The 14,733-nt window shown below is 42.9% G+C and overlaps 1 protein-coding gene across 12 annotated transcripts in view; it reads right to left on the reverse strand.

Annotated features, from left to right (window-relative positions):
* The window catches only part of KIAA0825 (KIAA0825 ortholog), a 419,203-nt gene that overhangs the window by 8,306 nt on the left and 396,164 nt on the right, over positions 1 to 14,733 (reverse strand). For 7 of the 12 annotated variants that reach the window (XM_073344491.1, XM_073344486.1, XM_073344488.1 and 4 more), the window contains one exon: positions 8,990 to 9,058. The exons of the other annotated variants lie outside the window; for them this stretch is intronic. In XM_073344491.1, coding sequence (XP_073200592.1) covers positions 8,990 to 9,058 — 69 coding nt within the window. The remainder of the gene's footprint in view (positions 1 to 8,989; positions 9,059 to 14,733) is intronic. 12 annotated transcript variants of the gene reach the window in all.

Below are 14,733 nucleotides of genomic sequence, written 5' to 3' on the forward strand. Positions count from 1 at the left end.
GTGTATTAAGCTGCTCTGTGTAGGAATGTGCTACACTGGTAGCAGTTATAGAGAGTAATTTACTGCAGTACACTGGCGGAACGCTCTGGGTGGTGCGGCTGTAATGTAACAGCCACCGGTGCTCTGTGCTGCGTGGTAAGGGGGTAGGGGGGTTGGATAGAGGGCAGGGGAGTTTGGGGTGGTGGTCAGGGGGCAGGGGTGTGGATGGGGTCTGGGCTGTCAGAGGGCGGGGAATGGAGGGGGTTGAATGGGGGAAGGAGTCTGGAGGGGGGAGTCAGGAAGGAAGCGAGGTTGGATGGGGCAGCGGGGAGCAGTCAGGGGACAGGGAGCGGGGGGTGGTGGTGGATGGGGCAGGGGTCCTGGGGGTCCCCGGCGCAGTCAGGGGACAGGGAGCGGGGGTGGTGGTGGATGGGGCAGAGGTTCTGGGGGGGCCATCAGGGAACAGGGGGTTGGATGGGGCAGGAGTCCCAGGGGAGTATCAGGGGGTGAGAAGCAAGAGGCGGGGCGGATGGGGGCGGGGGCACAGCCTCCCCTAACCGGCCCTCCATACAATTTCCGAAACCCGATGTGGCCCTCAGGCCAAAAAGTTTGCTCGCCCCTGCTTTAAAGCAATATATCCCTTCCCCCAGCAAGCCAGACAAAGGTTGCCCCCGCTTAAATTGCAGTTTGGTCAAATCTCACACAGCACACAGTTCCTCAATTACTCAAGTAAGAAACACTTTACCAAAAGCAATGAAATATACTCTCAATAGACCGATATAAGGTGCATGTCCATGACCAAAGTTTTGCAATAATTAACATGTTATTATCCCATATAGATATGACTCTACTGCCACATTTCAGCACAATGAAGTATTAATATTAGCTACTGTGAATGACTATTATGATTGCCTGCTTCATCCTCAGATTTATGATATGATTATAACATCTGACTGGATAAGAAGTCTGTGCAGTTACTTGAGCAAGCTACCCAGATAAATGCTCTTAAACAGGGTGGCTGTCTTTTTCTTCTTCCCCTAATGCATCAAGGAGCCTCTTCAAACCCAGGAAGAAGTAGTGCAATCATTAACTTGAATTTATGGCCCTTAGAATCATTCTGAAACACCACTCAACTTGTCTGATTGATTCATTTTAATTAATATGATTTGTTATATATTTTTAAGTAGAAGAGTTGTCTGCTCAGAAAGAATGCAACTAAAAATGCTACCAGAAAACATTTAAAATAGTTCTGCGTGAGGCACAACACAAATGGAAGTATTGCAGTCTATGCCAACAGAAGCGTAACTTACCCAAAACAATAGATCAGGGGATTCTCTCTATAGGTATTGTCTTCGTACTTGTCAGTGCATTTCACTGAAGAATTTGTAAAGTCTTTAAACCAGTTCAAAGAAGTTAAAAATATCCTGTTTTCCATTCATTATGTGGTTAAATTTGCCATTACCTGACAGTGTTTATTAAATGAGTGTGAAAGACACCAGGTCTCTCTTTCACTTTCTCAAATAGTTGCATTAGTGTAAGCTCAAAGTGTTATTACAAAAACCCTAATGGACAACAGAAGTCAAGGCAAGAATCTATGTTTGTTTTTCCAAAAAGGATGAAAAAAATGCCTCTGTGTTCAAATGGAGGGAAGGATTCAACATTTTCAACTCCAGAATTGTCCAAAATAGAACATGTTTTTACTAGCATATCACAAATGCATGACAATTGTTTTGGCACTAATAGCTGGCACAAATTCAACCATGCAGTAGCCAGTTCAACTAATGTGAATGTGAATGAAATTACCATCATGAATTACTTTCAAAATACTGGCTCCATCAGCTGAACAGCCAACGTGCAACCTCTGTTATTTCAAATTAATAGCAATGTGGCTTTTAGAGAAGACTTTCAAATATATATTTGGCACATATTTTATTTTGGGTTGCCTTAGAATTTTGTAAGATTAAATTAAACCAACAGTCCAAAAGGTACTAGAGGTGTCTGAACCAATTTATGATACAATTATCCAATATTTTGTTTGCAGCTCACATTACCATAATAAGATGAGGGTTAATGTTCTGTAAGTGTAGTAAAGCCATTTTTATAGTCATTCTGTAATTTTTTTAAAAAATAATTAAATTTAAAGGAAAATATTATGAAGTATCAATGTTTTTTAAGGTTTATGACCAGACTTGGAAGAACAAATTGAGCAAAATGTCAAGCTCACTTGAGTCTAGCGGCTTTAAAATGGAACCAAATCCTTTGAAAAGTTCAATTAATATAAGTTTTTAAAAAAGATAAAGTGACAAAATGAGATGATTAATCAATGCCTATGCCACCAGAAAACCATCTAGGAGACTGCTATGATCACAGCTATGTACATAGGTTACTGCAGAAACCTCAGCGCACGATAAACAGAGATGGCAGCAAGGAGAAAAGTATCAAGTTTAGGACTGAAAATAAGCATAGAGGTCTGCCTGCAAAGATCTCCCTTGCAGGACTGGGGCCTTAGTGAATAAAATATATTCATTATACAGTATTCTAAATAATTTCCTGTTTTAAAATCTTTTCACATTAGCTTTGTGTAACATTAAAAGGTATAACTCCTGAGTGGCCTGTCCCTACTTAGGATTTTTCAAAAGCACTTGTGATTAACTTTAAGAAATGATAATTTAGTCTTACAGATCGGAAGACTTTGCACGGAACATATATTTTGTAAAAATATATTCATTGCTATAAAATATGTTTATGGCAAAGTAAAATTTTAAAATTAGAGATGATACTGATGTAAACTTACATGTCTACATTGCCCTGCAGTTCAAACTAAGGGAGTAGTTTGGACTACATTAGTGCAAACTCAAGACCTGTAAGTTCACACCAGCAGCATCTACATGGGGGAACTACAGTGCAGCTCTTTAATGTGAATGGCTATTCACACACCCCATAGTCTGAACAGGGGGGCAGTGTCCACATGCCCTTAGATGACACATTACTGGGTGCACTTGAACAAAATAAAATATCTAACATTTCCTTCACATGCACTTCTCCTGTATGTTGGATATATAGTTAATGTAATATAATCCTATCCACGTATTTTTCTGCTGAATACAACACAATGCTTCAGTGGCCAAATCAAATAATCATTGAACTCAGTGGGAGTCTTACCATCTGTGGCCTACCCAGATCGTCACCCAAGACACAGGGTGGGGAGTGGAGTGCAGGCTCCATGGACTGCTGTTTCCCCACATAGGCAAGTGAGCAGAGAGGGACTGTGATGGGGAATACTTATCCCACACTGGTTTAGCAGGGGTTAATCACACTCTGGAGGCCAAAAGGCCACACCCCCTCATCCCTGCTGGGCCGTGCTTCAGCTGGAACCAGGATATAAAAGGGAGCAACTTAGCTCAGTTTGGGTTGACTGCTGAAGGGAACAGAAGTGAGTTGCTGGCTCTTGGAGATGGACTGCCAGTGCTCCAGGATGCAGAGGCCAGCTGGGCTGCAGCTCCAACCAACCCCCCAATACCACAGATGGAGAAGAGACCACAGAACCCCTGAAACTACCAGCCATGGAAGAACGGATAGGAAGTAGCCCAGGAGGACTAAGCATTGATCTGGTTGAGGTAGCGAGCTTGACTCAGCATGTTTTGTAAGGATCTCTGCTGAGCTGGTGGTGGATACTGCTGCTGGAGACAGGGCCTTGGGCTGGGATCCAGTGGAGTAGGGAAGGCTTGGATACTCTGGTCACTGCCCACTCCTGGTGGATGGCCCATTGCACTCTGGCCACTAGGCTGCACTACCCTGCCACAAAGGGTGGTCCCATTGACTCTGGTCACTAAGCCATGGACTCTCACCAAAGGGCTGCTGCACTGATCCCAACCATTAGGCAACACTGTTGGGAGCCAGGACTACTGTGGTGGCTGGGAAGTCTAGGCCATTTGGGCCATCCCAGTTCTACTTCAATTCCCATACAACCTGACCCCCGCTTGATGGGGGGGAGCTACCCCGCAACAGGGACAAAAACTTTTTCCAGACACTTAATGATTTGGCTAGTGGCTAATGGTCCTAATCTGAGTCACAGTTCCTTCCCAGGTTTCCTAGGGCAGTTCTCCAGGGTACTGACCCTTATGCAGGATAAATATCAATATTTCAACTTTATGTATACCTATACATGGCTAACACTCATATTTTCTCTCTCTCTGTTATACTGAATTATAAAAGCTAAAGGGACAGTAAATTGTTTTGCAATGACCCCAAAATAAATGTTTTACAATGTATTTTTAAAGTCCATGCATGGCAATTTAGTGTGCATACATTTAATACATGATGACATATTTGCTCTGTTGACTTTTGGTTGCAATATTGCGATGAAGAGATGTAAATTGCACCTATACTCCTATGCAGACACTTGAAACTATAATATGAACGATGTATTCTATTTAAGTGTTTGTTACAGATAACAAGGAAACATTTGCAATTAATACCAGAGTTGTAGCATATTATATCAAAATTCTCATAAACACATTCATAGTCAGATAAAATTGACTAAAGGTTAAAATAACACAGGTTTTACCTATCACAGATTTACATTCTTTATGTTAGAATGTATTAAGGAGATAATTTAAAGATAGATTATTTCATTAGTTAATTTGGGAACAGTTTCTGATTTTTGTTTTGTTGATGATTTTATACTCTTGGTCAAAATAAAGATAGATTAAAGGAAATATAAAATTATTTAAAGCAAATGTCATTTATGACAGAGTAAGAATGTATAGAATTGGCGTAAAATACAAGACAATATTCTTTAATCCAAATGCCTATAGAGCTATTAAACTCTAAAAGACAGAAGCCTTGATATCTTCCAAAGATTATAAAGAACAATATTAAAAAACAAAACTGACAAAGTCCTATGAAGATCTGCTTTCATGTAAGTATTTTATAGCTGTGGTTCTTGACTACTGTACCCCTTTCAGAAGTCTGATTTGTCTTGCATACCCAGGGGTGCTGGAACTTGGGGTAATGCTGCACCCCCTGGCTAGAAGTAGTTATAACAAACACCAAATCCATGGTTTCCATCACCAGTACCCCATTATAAAAATGTTCCAGCACCCGTGTGCATACCCCAAGTTTCACCTCACTTAAAAACTACTTGCTTACAAAATCAGACATAAAAATACAAAAGTCACAGCACAGCACTATTACTGAAATGCTTACTTTCTCATTTTGTCAGTATGAAATGTTAGTTTGTACTGACTTCACTAGTGCTTTTTATGTAGTCTCTTGTAAAACTAGGCAAATATCTAGATGAGTTGATGTACCCCCGCCCTGGTTGAGAACCACTGTTTTATAGGATTTCAAATACTGCTATATATTTCCAATTTTGTGCACTTTGTTATAGAAACATTTTCACAGTGATGTATTAGATAAGGCTGTTTAGGCCTTTATGTAAATTGGTAAATTTTTGGATTTCCATTTTCTGAGGATGACCCTTTCTTATTCTCTCAAATTGCTGTAGAACAGTTTGCACCACTACTTAGTACTTTTAATTCATTCAATAAGCCTAACTCATATAATCTTGAGGGCAGGCTGTATATTGGTGTGTGCCACTTTTGATCAGTTTTTCTGTTTAGAATTTGGTATAATCTATGACAACAAAATGTAGGATAAAGATGTTGTTGTCTGTATTATCTGTCACACATTATTAAGCCAGCCCTTACACAGGAATCTAGTAATGGCATCTTATTGTGAAAGTACACTAAAGAATTAAATGGAAGTACAGTTGTTGCCACTGAAAATTTAACTTTTGCTTGGTTTCCAAGCAAGTACCGTAGGTATTTTACATTGTAAGTAGAGGGAAAATCTGGTCTCTCAGACCCCATTGTGTGGTAACCATTGGCAAATGATAACATTTTAATTGTACATCTGTACTTTGGACAGTATGGAATACATATTTCCAGTCCTCTACTTAGCTATTTTATCATTATTACTATTTGTCAAACAATATGCTTGATATTGGGCGAACAAAGTAGAAGACACAATTCTAAATCTAATCTCACCTAAACTCATCTAATCTAAATCATGCACAGACAGTGCCATTCAGACATCATAACACTGGATAAATATTAAAACTCCAAGCAGAGCAAGCTTTTAAGCTTATCTATTTTTAATTTGGTGAGTTATCACTGGAACGGTGTACAGAAGCACTATAGTTTTAAGAGGGATTTGGATGAAAACAGCAAGCACAAGCCAGTTCCAGCTAAGCCTAATGTAAGAAGCAAAGAAGACAAAGGGAGTGGGGAAGGATATGAAAGAGGTGTTTTGAATTCAACTTAAATTCCCATTAATCTTTGATTATATGTTTCAGGAAATGTGCTATGCAATTGAGCCACATGGTTTATGCTAATATGTCTTTAGTTCTAATTTTCTTAATTCAGTTGTTTTGCCATAATTTTCTAGTGTTTGTCTGAATGGTGCACTTTAATAATTGATAAATGGAATATGACAGTGGTAGGAGATAAACAACAAAAATATGCAATTTTTTGGCCATAAACTAAATCCATCACTGTAAAGATGTTTATAGAAGACTATATTTTTCATATGGGAGTGCTGAAGTTAAGGAGGTATTCCAGACAGGAAGTATGGATGAACTGGTTAGATCATATTTTATCAGTGCTTCTAATCATGGTAATACAAACTCTGAAGAGTTGAAGATTAACTTCTTTCTCAGATGAGTAGGCAGATGTTTGTGTTGTAGGAATATAAAAAGAGCCTCCACCCCCAAAAGATACCAAATCTGTCCCTGTGCTGGCACATAATTATGATAAAGGAGTTTTATTAGCCATTTGAAAAGTGAAGGTGGCACTTGTGAAGATGGGACTAGTGTTCTTTTAAAATAATCTGTACATTTTAATCATGGAAAATGGCAAATGAAGCTATTTCTCAATGTCTTTTTTCCCCAACTGATTCAAAATGAAGTTAAAATGAAGCAAAATTATGTTTTGCCAACCTCGGATCTTTGGGATTGATCCTGCAAACTCTCCACAGGCTTGTGTGGAACTCCCATTGAATTCAGTGAAAATTTCCTCAAGTTTGCAGGAACCATCCCATTATCCATAAATATTTGATATCCTTCTATATCTGAAATAGAAATTGTGTGGAATCTGGTCTTTTTGATATGTCTAGTTTGAGACTTCTCTAAGTTAAAACAATATCTTTTGTATGTTAATTAATTAAAGAGCCATGGGGCTGAGGAAACAAGATCCTTATGCTGCATGAGCATATCATCCACATCCACATTTGAACTTATGCTCTTTCTCAACAACAGTAATGCCTTCTGTCATAACATCATCTCTCATAGTCCATCTTCATTAAAGAAAAAAAGAGAAGGCATCTTCTTCTTGTCCCCTTCTCAGATGGAATGTAGAAGAAATATTAAACTGTCCACAGGACAGTTTTACAGACATTTCATCTAGAATAAAAATAGCAGCCTAAATCTAATTTTATGAAACACTGCCAATATAGCCATTCATCCCTGTCAATGGTATTCTCTGCAACTAACTGCAATGTGTTCGTAGGGAAATCAGTGTGATGAGATGCCATTTTTCTATGTATTACCAGCTAATGAAGCATTTTTGGTGCATTATCTACTCCTTTTATAAAACCTATTTATGAATATGAGAATGGGTTTAGTATCTTCCAGTCACTTAATCAACAATGTTGTCAATGATTTGCACAGTATATTTAACTGTGAGCTGGGGAAAATCTCAACAGTCAGTGTCCAGTTTGTCATTTTTTTAGCAAAGTAATTCGAGTCCTACATATATCTCAAAGCATCACTCATGCCTCAGACAGTTCTGAAATAGTGTAGGGAATAGTAGGTTAGGAAAGGTATTTGCAAGTCTGCTGGAAAGCCATCTCAACCCAGTGCTTTATCTGATTTAAGTCTTCAATAGCTCTTTCAGTTTTCATATGGGAAAATGTTTTAGCCATGTGACCATTCTGCTCTAATGACAGTGAATTAAAGGAGATGTCTCCAATAGTTTGATCAAATTGTATTTGGTCAAAAGAATTTTCCAAAGCCTGGGAGAAATGTTTAAACTTCTTATTAAAATCTATAGGTTCATTTATAATACATGCTTCTTTCTTGAAAACTGTTTGTTTTTAATTCTTTTTGCCTGTAATTTTACTGCTTTAACTCTTTTTAATATTTCTCTTTAATCCTGTTGAGCATAAACACACTGTCCTGAAAGAAACAGAGTGGGAAAGCAGTCACATAACATACCAGTTGCACTATTCTTAGACCATTCCTGTGAGTCTGTGTCAAATGTATATGGGAGCTTTGGGTAGTGAGGGCTTTGCACCGGAATCTGATCTTTTGGGATGACACCTTAATGTCTCTCTCATATCTGGTTGTCTTAAGTATTCTTGTGGCAAAACAAAACTGTCCATCTATGGTGGACAAATTAGATAGACAAATCATAACTGCAACTTGCACCCAGTTGAGCTAAGAATGATCACTAACCTGCATCATGTAAAAGGCATCTCTTGGATATAGCTTTCCCACAATAAATTCTCTCTCACTCACACAGTGTCTACCCCCAAAGTCTTAACAAAATTAAACTAAATGTAAATCACTCAGTTCTTCCTAGAGGGTGAGAAGGAAAGGAGGAGGAGAGAGGCATTATTATTATTGTTTATATTTTTAAATCTTTGGAAAGATGCTACAGAGATGGATGCTACAATAAGCAGAACGAGGAAGAGAGCTAAAACCACTGAAGGGCTTCCCCATCTCTGAAAAACAAACCAAAAGAAGATAGATCAGCATAAAGAAATCGGCAACAGAACACAGGCAACTTTTTAGGAAGTGTCACTAACAGACATAATGAAGCTTTGAGGCAGGGGCTGAACCTGTCGCAGCTGTAGAGTCAGAAGTTTAGAAAGATGTTTTAAAAGGAAATAGTAACTTCAGAGGAGTGTGAACAAAATTAGACTTTTTTTTTTTAGGCCAAGAACATACCTTAAGAGAGTTGACAAGCAGACGGGGAGACAAACAGCGGAAGCTTCTATGAGCAGCTTCCAATCCCATCTGCAGAGAGAAAAGAACTCACAAAAGGCAGTAGATAGCCATAACTGTGAGCTACAATGAATCCAACCTTGTCACACACCAAAGCATGAGAAACCTAGTGGGACTCTAAAACAGGTACAATAATATCCTTGGGTCTTTTCCTCACCTTTCTTCTCTCTAACAAAGTACATAAAAGGATTCTAAGGATTAAATAGTTCAGTTGGCTCTCTTAAATGATTTAAATAAGCCCATTTCTTAAGTGCATAGTTTTGAAACACAAGCATTCCAAAGCATGAGGCATACTAATCCATCTTTGCCACATTTGTCTCACTACCTTATTACATGAACCAAATTCAGAGGCTACACACCTCTCTCTCAGCATCTGGCAGCATGTTACACCATTATCTAGATTTTAACCAGTTTTCCAGACACTCACTTCTGAATCTGGCCTTACATCTTCAACTATATCTAGGAAATTAATTTTTCATATAATAAAGAGCCTAGAATAGGAGTAATGGGATGAAATTAAGAACAAAAATTTAAGCCAATTACTTGCAGTAGAGGCTATGGAGTACTTCTGCTGTCTTTTTGTGTGTGTGTTTTGGGTGAAGTGTGGGGATTCTGTCCCATGCAGAGTATCCCTGCACAAAGCTTTTTCACTCAAGATTAGCATAGGGGACAGGATTTGGAGAGTCTGCAGAGTCTTTCCCATGAATTGAAATTAGAGGAGGATGGGAGGTGTTTAAATTTACAGGAACAACGAAGAGTCCGGTGGCACCTTAAAGACTAACAGATTTATTTGGGCATAAGCTTTTGTGGCTAAAAAACCATCCGAAGCATCTGAAGAAGTGGGTTTTTTACCTATGAAAACTTATGCCCAAATAAATCTGTTAGTCTTTAAGGTGCCACCGGACTCCTCGTTGTTTTAGCCCTGGTCTACACTAGGACTTTAGATCGAATTTAGCAACGTTAAATCGATTTAAACCTGCACCCGTCCACACAGTGAAGCCCTTTATTTCGACTTAAAGGGCTCTTAAAATCGATTTCCTTACTCCACCCCTGACAAGTGGATTAGCGCTTAAATCGACGTTCCCAGCTCGAATTTGGGGTACTGTGGACACAATTCGATGGTATTGGCCTCCGGGAGCTATCCCAGAGTGCTCCATTCTGACCGCTCTGGACAGCACTCTCAACTCAGATGCACTGGCCAGGTAGACAGGAAAAGAACCGCAAACTTTTGAATCTCATTTCCTGTTTGGCCAGCGTGGCAAGCTGCAGGTGACCATGATGGAGTCCCAGAATCGCAATAGAGCTCCAGCATGGACCGAACGGGAGGTACGGGATCTGATCGCTGTTTGGGGAGAGGAATCCGTGCTATCAGAACTCCGTTCCAGTTTTCGAAATGCCAAAACCTTTGTCAAAATCTCCCAGGGCATGAAGGACAGAGGCCATAACAGGGACCCGAAGCAGTGCCGCGTGAAACTGAAGGAGCTGAGGCAAGCCTACCAGAAAACCAGAGAGGCGAACAGCCGCTCTGGGTCAGAGCCCCAAACATGCCGCTTCTATGATGAGCTGCATGCCATTTTAGGGGGTTCAGCCACCACTACCCCAGCCGTGTTGTTTGACTCCTTCAATGGAGATGGAGGCAATACGAAGCAGGTTTTGGGGACGAAGAAGATGATGAGGAGGAGGAGGTTGTAGATAGCTCACAGCAAGCAAGCGGAGAAACCGGTTTTCCTGACAGCCAGGAACTGTTTCTCACCCTAGACCTGGAGCCAGTACCCCCCGAACCCACCCAAGGCTGCCTCCTGGACCCAGCAAGCGGAGAAGGGACCTCTGGTGAGTGTACCTTTTAAAATGCTATACATGGTTTAAAAGCAAGCATGTGAAAGGATTACTTTGCCCTGGCATTTGCGGTTCTCCTAGATGTAGTCCTAAAGCCTTTGCAAAAGGTTTCTGGGGAGGGCAGCCTTATTTCGTCCTTCATGGTAGGACACTTTATCACTCCAGGCCAGTAACACATACTCGGGAATCACTGTAGAACAAAGCATTGCAGTGTATGTTTGCTGGCATTCAACCAAAATCCGTTCTTTATCTCTCTGTGTTATCCTCAGGAGAGTGAGATATAATTCATGGTCACCTGGTTGAAATAGAGTGCTTTTCTTCAGGGACACTCAGTATAGCCCATTCCTGCTGTGCTGTTTGCCTGTGGCTGAACAGAAATGTTCGCCGCTGTTAGCCACAGGGAGGGGGGAAGGTTGAGGGGGTAGTCACGCGGTGGGAGGAGGCAAAATGCGACCTTGTAACGAAAGCACATGTGCTATGTATGTAATGTTAACAGCAAGGTTTACCCTGAAAGAGTGTAGCGACTGTTTTATAAAATGTGTCTTTTTAAATACCGCTGTCCCTTTTTTTTTCTCCACCAGCTGCATGTGTTTCAATGATCACAGGATCTTCTCCTTCCCAGAGGCTAGTGAAGCTTAGAAGAAAAAAAAAACGCACTCGCGATGAAATGTTCTCCGAGCTCATGCTGTCCTCCCACACTGACAGAGCACAGACAAATGCGTGGAGGCAAATAATGTCAGAGTGCAGGAAAGCACAAAATGACCGGGAGGAGAGGTGGCGGGCTGAAGAGAGTAAGTGGCGGGCTGAAGAGAGTAAGTGGCGGGCTGAAGACAGGGCTGAAGCTCAAATGTGGCGGCAGCGTGATGAGAGGAGGCAGGATTCAATGCTGAGGCTGCTGCAGGACCAAACCAGAATGCTCCAGTGTATGGTTGAGCTGCAGCAAAGGCAGCTGGAGCACAGACTGCCACTGCTGCCCCTCTGTAACCAACCGCCCTCCTCCCCAAGTTCCATAGCCTCCACACCCAGATGCCCAAGAACGCGGTGGGGGTGCCTCCGGCCAACCAGCCACTCCACCACAGAGGATTGCCCAAAAAAAAGAAGGCTGTCATTCAATAAATTTTAAAGTTGTAAACTTTTAAAGTGCTGTGCGGCATTTTCCTTCCCTCCTCCACCACCCCTCCTGGGATACCTTGGTAGTCATCTCCCTATTTGTGTGATGAATGAATAACGAATGCATGACTGTGAAGCAGCAATGACTTTATTGCCTCTGCAAGCGGTGATTAAAGGGAGGAGGGGAGGGTGGTTAGCTTACAGGGAAGTAGAGTGAACCAAGGGGCGGGGGGTTTCATCAAGGAGAAACAAACAGAACTTTCACAGCGTAGCCTGGCCAGTCATGAAACTGGTTTTCAAAGCTTCTCTGATGCGTACCGCGCCCTCCTGTGCTCTTCTAACCGCCCTGGTGTCTGGCTGCGCGTAACCAGCAGCTAGGTGATTTGCCTCAGCCTCCCACCCCGCCATAAACGTCTCCCCCTTACTCTCACAGATATTGTGGAGCACACAGCAAGCAGTAATAACAGTGGGAATATTGGTTTCGCTGAGGTCTAAGCGAGTCAGTAAACTGCGCCAGCGCGCCTTTAAACGTCCAAATGCACATTCTACCACCATTCTGCACTTGCTCAGCCTGTAGTTGAACAGCTCCTGACCACTGTCCAGGCTGCCTGTGTACGGCTTCATGAGCCATGGCATTAAGGGGTAGGCTGGGTCCCCAAGGATACATATAGGCATTTCAACATCCCCAACAGTTATTTTCTGGTCTGGGAAGAAAGTCCCTTCCTGCAGCTTTTGAAACAGACCAGAGTTCCTGAAGATGCGAGCGTCATGCACCTTTCCCGGCCATCCCACGTTGATGTTGGTGAAACGTCCCTTGTGATCCACCAGTGCTTGCAGCACTATCGAAAAATACCCCTTGCGGTTTATGTACTCGGCGGCTTGGTGCTCCGGTGCCAAGATAGGGATATGGGTTCCGTCTATAGCCCCACCACAGTTAGGGAATCCCATTGCAGCAAAGCCATCCACTATGACCTGCACATTTCCCAGGGTCACTACCCTTGATATCAGCAGATCTTTGATTGCGTGAGCTACTTGCATCACAGCAGCCCCCACAGTAGATTTGCCCACTCCAAATTGATTCCCAACTGACCGGTAGCTGTCTGGCGTTGCAAGCTTCCACAGGGCTATCGCCACTCGCTTCTCAACTGTGAGGGCTGCTCTCATCCTGGTTCATGCGCTTCAGGGCAGGGGAAAGCAAGTCACAAAGTTCCATGAAAGTGCCCTTACGCATGCGAAAGTTTCGCAGCCACTGGGAATCGTCCCAGACCTGCAACACTATGCGGTCCCACCAGTCTGTGCTTGTTTCCCGAGCCCAGAATCGGCGTTCCACAGCATGAACCTGCCCCATTAGCACCATGATGCATGCATTGGCAGGGCCCATGCTTTCAGAGAAATCTGTGTCCATGTCCTGATCACTCACGGGACTGCGCTGACGTCGCCTCCTCGCCCGGTATCGCGTTGCCATGTTCTGGTGCTGCATATACTGCTGGATAATGCGTGTGGTGGTTGATGTGCTCCTAATTGCCAAAATGAGCTCAGCGGCCTCCATGCTTGCCTTGGTATGGCGTCCGCACAGAAAAAAGGCGCGGAACGATTGTCTGCCGTTGCTCTGACGGAGGGAGGGGCGACTGACGACACGGCTTACAGGGTTGGCTTCAGGGAGCTAAAATCAACAAAGGGTGTGCCTGTACATCAAGGAGTATTTCAGGCAGGACTGCACAGAGGGTTCCAATAAGAAATGGTGCACCAAAGTTATCGTTGTTATTGGAACAAGGAGGTTAGCCTGGCCTCTGATTGATACATGGCTAGATTAACCTCGCTGCGCCTTCTCTGTGACTGACTGCAGTGTGATCTAGACAGGGGAGGAGGAAAATGAGTACAAAACAAATCTGGTCTATTTCTTGTTCTGACCCACTCCATCTATCCTTTACATCTTTGGCTGGCAGCAGACGGTGCAGAAGGACTGCATGCCATCCACATCTCATGGCTGCTTGGCAGAAGATGGTACAGTACGACTGCTAGCCATCTTCATCTCTTGCCTGCCTGGCATAAGATGGTACAATACAACTGCTAGCAGTCCGTATCGCCTGCCCGCTCACCATAAGACGGTTCAATAGGACTGCAGGACTAAAGAGAATGACCTGGTCAAGTCACTCCAAATTTAGTCCCTGCTCCCATGTCTGCCCAGGCGCTCCCAGCCGACGTGGCCAGGAGCACCTCGGACACGACGAGGACGACTACCAGTCGTATTGCACCGTCTGCTGCCAGAAGGCAATGGGTTGCTGCTACTGTGCAGCAAAGCCGTACCGCGTCTGCCAGCACCCAGGAGACATAGGGTGACGGTTACCTGAGCGGGCTCCATGCTTGCCATGGTATGGCGTCTGCACAGGTAACTCAGGAAAAAAGGCGCGAAATGATTGTCTGCCCTTGCTTTCACGGGGGGAGGGAGGGTGGGAACGGGGTCCTGACGATATGTACCCAGAACCACCCGCGACAATGTTTTAGCCCCATCAGGCATTGGGATATCAACCCAGAATTCCAATGGGCAGCGGAGACTGCGGGAACTGTGGGATAGCTACCCACAGTGCAACGCTCCGGAAGTCGACGCTTGCCTCGGTACTGTGGAAGCGCTCCGCCGAGTTAATGCACTTAATGCACTTAGAGCATTTTCTGTGGGGACACACACACTCGAATATATAAAACCGATTTCAAAAAAACCGACTTCTATAAATTCGACCTAA

The sequence above is a fragment of the Lepidochelys kempii genome, chromosome 5, assembly GCF_965140265.1.
Source record: "Lepidochelys kempii isolate rLepKem1 chromosome 5, rLepKem1.hap2, whole genome shotgun sequence".
NCBI classification, from domain to species: domain Eukaryota; kingdom Metazoa; phylum Chordata; order Testudines; family Cheloniidae; genus Lepidochelys; species Lepidochelys kempii.